This window comes from Oratosquilla oratoria, chromosome 12, assembly GCF_046742065.1.
Source record: "Oratosquilla oratoria isolate Oo_2021 chromosome 12, ASM4674206v1, whole genome shotgun sequence".
In the NCBI taxonomy this organism is placed as follows: domain Eukaryota; kingdom Metazoa; phylum Arthropoda; class Malacostraca; order Stomatopoda; family Squillidae; genus Oratosquilla; species Oratosquilla oratoria.
Window position 1 is genome coordinate 12520330 of NC_134788.1, and position 5871 is coordinate 12526200.

Genomic DNA, 5871 nt, shown 5'->3' on the forward strand with positions numbered 1-5871 from the left:
TAATTGTCCAGGATGTAACACTTCATCCCATACTAGACAACACATTATGGAAGACTACACCGTACACAATCATGAACACCAACAACACAAAATACACTCTATAAAGAACTTGTGGGAAAACCCTGCTCCACCCATAGTGTTCATTAGGGAGATGGGACTGCTTGGCTTGACAGTCTTGGGAACAACTACTGCCAATCATAATGTAGTGCACAAATAATTATTCATTAGCATTAATCAAGTTATCTTTCTGATTCCAATATGTGTTATGTAAATACATATATATATATATATATATATATATATATATATATATATATATATATATATATATATATATATATATATATATATATATATATAAACACCTGGAAGAAAAATCTATACTGAATCCAAATCAATTTGGATTCAGACAAGGGAGATCATGTACAACAAATTTGATTTGCTTTTACTCAAGATTAACAGACATATTACAAGAAAGAGATGGGTGGGCGGACTGTGCTTTTCTGGACCTACAAAAGACATTCAATAAGGTACCACATAAAAAACTAATTAAGAAGTAGAAGTTAGAGTCAATAGGTGGCATCAGACGAAAATCATTGGAATAGATGAAAGACTTCCTGATCAGGAGGAAAATGAGAGTTGTAATAAGAGGAAAAGTCTCCAGTTAGGAAGAAGTAAAAAGCGGTGTCCCGCAAGGATGAGTACTGGCCCCGATCATGTTCACCATATATATTAATGACATGAAAAAAGGTGTGTAGTGCTATATGAATTTCTTTGCAGATGACGCAAAATTACTACAGAAGATAAAAACGGAAGAGGAATGCAACTCATTGCAAAAAGATTTGGACACGATCTGGAACTGGACTCAAAAGTGGAAAGTAAATTTTAATATAAAGAAATGTAGTATAATGAAATTTGGAAAAGGTAAAAACAGAGTATCAAAAGATTACAATATTAGGGAAGAAAAAGTAAAAAAAAAAAAAATAAATAAATAAATAAACTCAGAAAAAGATCTTGTAGTGATGGTTGGAAAGGACATGAAACCAGATAAGCATATAAATAAAATATTCGGAGAGACAATTTATTAAGGTCAATCAACGTGGCATTTGCTTATTTGGATGAAGAAATGATAAAGAAAATACTAACTACATTATTAAGACCAAAACTTGAGTACGCTACAACACTTTGGACACCCAGTACCAAAAAGAATATTAAGAAACTAGAAAGAATACAGAGTGACAAACAAATCTCGCTGAACCATATGAGCAAAGACTGTCCAAATTGAACCTACCAACTTTGGAACAGAGAAGAGAAAGAGGAGATTTGCTGACTATCTACAGAATAATGAAAGGAATGGAAGTTTTAGACAGGAACGACTTGTTAATATGGGACAACGGTAAAGGTCATGGGAAAAAACTGAAAAAGGACAGTTATAGAACAAACTTGAAAAAAAAAACAGCTTCCCACACAGAGCGATAAATACATGGAATAAATTAGACAACGAAACAGTATGTGCTAACACTATACAAGATTTGAATATAGAACTTGATTCAGAGAGATACAAAGATGGGTCACCACGAGCATGGCTCCCTTCCCGTATGTTACAACTGGGTAAATATATATATATATATATATATATATATATATATATATATATATATATATATATATATATATATATATATACATATATATATATATATATATATATATATATATATATATATATATATATATATATATACATATTTGCAGTGAATCGCAAGTAACAGCTAGGGCTTGGTTCAATTCCTAAGGCAACTGTTGGAATTATATAGGTATATCTATAAAAATATATGTATATGCTAGTTACTAGTGAGGACAAAGATATACAAAAGTCCCAAGTGCTTTTGTGTAATTCACAGCTTCAGGACAAATACAGAAGTGGTACAAATGACTTTGTGCCCCTTCTGTATCTCCCTTGAAGACATGAATTACACAAATGCAAATTTTGAGTATTTTATTTACTTTTCCTTAGTGATAACCAGCATATTATTGGCTCATGTGCCAATTTTGTGATTCATCTACACACAAACACACACACAAGAACTCAACCTGGGAAGAAATGATAAGTGAAGTCCCACAAGGTTCCGTATTGGCTCCGATAATGTTTGTCATATATATAAATGACATAGATGAAGGTGTGGAATGTTATATTAACTTCTTTGCAGATACACTACTAAAAGACATAGATAAAGTCTGGGAATGGAGTCAAAAGTGTGAAGTGAATTTCAACATCAAGAAATGTAGTATAATGGAATTTGGAAAAAGTAAAAATAGAATATCGGGACTATATAAAATTGGCACAAGGGAAGTTAGAAAAGTTAACTAAGAAAGAGACCTAGGAGTAATTATCAGCAAAGATATGGCACCAGACAAACATATCAATAAAATAGTCAGAGAAACCTTCAATTTACTAAGATCATTGAGAGTGGCTTTTGACTACTTGGATGAAGAAATTGTTAAAGAAAATATTAGTTACATTGATAAGAAAAGATTGGAGTACACTGCGACACTATGGACATCCAATTAAAATTCTTTTAATTATATATTTCTTTCAATAATAAGTAAATAATAATAGCAACATTTGGAGGACTAGCCGAAACGTCCTACCCTGTAGAGTTCTGGCCGAAACATCCTACATTCGATGCGCTTCCCTTCTGCGTGTTCACTAATGACGTTGAGCTTCTGGGCTGGGTTCAAAATAAATTTTTGCACTATCTTGGCATTAAATCTATCTTGACATTAAACATCATGGTAACACAGAGCGTTACCATGACATTTAACATCAAGATAAACTAACGCCAGAATTATTTTTTTGAACAATCTAACCCTAGACTCCGTGTTATCAATGTTAGGCAACTTTTTGTGCAACGATAACACCATTTACCTTAGTCCACACATGAAAGTTGTATAATTTTGATATAGATAATTTGTTTGATAAATCTAATTTCATTTTCACACAGTATGTGCAAAAAATATTGTTACTTGAAATGATATATAAATAATTTTTTTTAGAATTCTTTTAATAATATATTTTCTTTCAATAATAAGAAAATAATAATAGCAACATTTGGAAGACTGGCCGAAACGTCCTACCCTGCAGAGTTCTGGTGATTTCGGCCCAGAAAAACCCTGGGCCGAAATCACCCGAAATCTTGAAAATTATGCACAAATGGAAGTGTTGTTGCCCTACAAATCTGTAGACACCGAAACCTTGGTTAAGAACTGGGCCATCAAACACCAGATTTAGCACTGCACTCTAAGAGACCTTTTTAAATTTTCAATTTCCAATTTGATGCAAATTTGCCTTCAGACCTCGGACAATTTGTAAAACTCCATCAGGTCTAACTGACCTGATAAAGAAAATCTGTTGGGGGTGAGTATTTTCATTTTGGATTAAAGAACTCCCTCAAAAAGTTTCTTAAATCTATTCCTGATGCAGAGATTAGATTCACAACAGTTCCCTTGAATATAAATTGTGATGGAATTGCACTATGTAAGAGCAGTGGGAAGCAAATTTGGCCAATTTTAGTTCAGTTTTTCACTGATAACGAAGCGATAATTTCAGAAGCAGCACCAGTGGGCATATTTTTAGGGGTTTCTAAACCTAAAAATGTGCAAGAATATTTACAATCTTTTATTGAAGAAATGCTTGAATTAGAGAGAGGATTTTATTTTAAGGGGTCAAAATTCACTGTATTTATCCAATCTTTTAGCTGTGATGCCCCCGCTCGCCAATCTCTGAAATGTATTAAATCACATTCAGGTTACAGTAGTTGCGAGCGATGCCAACAACATGGTAATTATGCAGGTACAGTTACATTCCCTGAACTTGATGCTAAAAAGAGAACCGATTCAAATTTTGCTTCAATGGAAGATGATAATCACTATCATAATCGAAGTCCACTACTAGCACTTAATATTGGACTTGTTTCACAATTTGTGCTGGACCCTATGCACCTTCTTTATTTGGGTGTCATGAGAAAATTGCTCAACCTTTGGCTATAGGGACCTCTGTTTATGAAGATTGGCTTTCAGTGTAAAGAACAAATATCAGCACAACTGGAAGAACTTGCAAATTACATGCCTTGTGAATTTAACAGAAAACAAAGAAGTTTAGATGAAGTTGATAGATATAAAGCCACAGAATTCAGAGCCTTTCTTTTATATACTGGACCAGTTTGTCTCCAGAAACACATTGATGAGAATGTTTATAAAAAAATATTCTTCTTTTGAGTGTGAGCACATTTCTGCTTTCAGTACCCAGAGGTCCAGAAACTGGAAAAATCACATAGATATTTCATTGCTTTTGTAAACCGGTGCAAGGATGACCCGTCATCCAGGAGATGCTAAGATAAGAGGGAGGGTGGAGGGGTGTGGAGTGTATTCAGGGATGGAATGGGTGGGAATGATTTTATGCCTTTTTCTTTTTGGCTACCTCCCTTGTAAGGGGGAAAAAGCCTTGGTATATGTATGTATGTATGTACAGTTTAAAGTTTTATACCTTAAGAACTTTTGTATCAAAGTGAACCCAGCTAACTGTGGCATAATTATATATAGTAAGGTTGGGAAAGTAGTGAATATATATTAAAATTTAAGGAGACCCAGACATTTATTTGTCATATCATATCTACAAAATTTATGAAGATTTGTACACATATCCTGTCCAGTCAAGTTCTCTGGGTATATATGCTGTTAGTAATGAAAGTAAGAGCCTAAGAACATGCTCATATAAAGATAATGAATGTAAATGTATTCTTTTCCCCCTTCAGTCTCGTTTGCCAAAGTTTGCATCTTTTCCCTTACTTCACACAGTCCACCAACAATGAGCAGCGGCTTCTGTTGAAAAATGGTTGTCTGATGTAAAATGTTACCATATTCTTTATCTAATTTGAGAGTAGACATATTGAGATTATTATATAGGCTAGTGTACTACAGCCATGTACTGGTACCACAGTTTTGACCTAGCTCAATGGATAGAGTAACCCTGGCTTTATGTACTGAAGGGGGATTCCTGCCCAGACTTATCCGGCATTGCTAACTTAGACCTCATTACTCATCAGGTGCCAAGGAGGGCGATCAAATCTTCTTAGAGAAGTCATAGTTCAGTATAGAGTGAGGGCTACCAATACAATATACTGTTCACAGAGCAGTGAGGACTGTGTTGCACAGTTACTGTACAGTACAGTACATGTTGAACCTTCATGTATCTTTTATAAGCCAATTGTATTTAAAAGCAGGAAGGTATGGCAAAATTTGGAGTTATTGTCTTTGAGGAAGGAAATGAAATTGCTGTGGTTCCTGATACCTGGCTGCTGGATGGGAAATGTTATTGGCCACGATACTGTGACACTTCAAAGCTCAACAGAGCTATCAAGGAGAGTCACCCCAGAAGGAAGCTGGATACAGTATGATGCAAGAGTACTCTGTAAATGTGGTAAGTAACTTTAATTTCTAAATATCCTATATATGAATAAGTTTGAATAGTTCAGTTGGCAAAATAGCAAATTGAATGATTCATAGATTATTTTTTAAATTGGTTGCTTTGAATGTGTGACTTATAGGCACTGTTGTATTTGTTTTTATTGTGAGGCTGGTTTGATAGGCTGGAAGCAGTAAGCTAGAAATAGGAGTATGTGGAGAGGCAAATATGATAGCCAAATAAACAATGACATCAGAGGTCTTCTGGACAACACAATAATATGGAAACTGACAATGATATTTTCCTACATACTTTAGAAGTATTGCTGCTACCATGAAATTTAGGTGAAACTATATTGTATCAGTACATTACTGTATGATTTGTATAGATACATCTAGACTATATAA

General features: G+C 34.1%; 1 protein-coding gene across 3 annotated transcripts in view; it reads left to right on the forward strand.

Annotated features, from left to right (window-relative positions):
• The first annotated feature begins 3098 nt into the window (after window positions 1-3098).
• LOC143030553 (uncharacterized) overlaps window positions 3099-5871 on the forward strand; it is a 4251-nt gene continuing 1478 nt past the window's right edge. For 2 of the 3 annotated variants that reach the window (XM_076193703.1, XM_076193701.1), the window contains exons 1-2: window positions 3099-3418; window positions 5283-5479. In XM_076193703.1, coding sequence (XP_076049818.1) covers window positions 5326-5479 — 154 coding nt within the window. In that variant the 5' untranslated portion in view covers window positions 3099-3418; window positions 5283-5325. Of the gene's footprint in view, window positions 3419-5279; window positions 5480-5871 lie in introns of all 3 variants that reach the window. The other variant, XM_076193702.1, reaches the window with a different exon arrangement.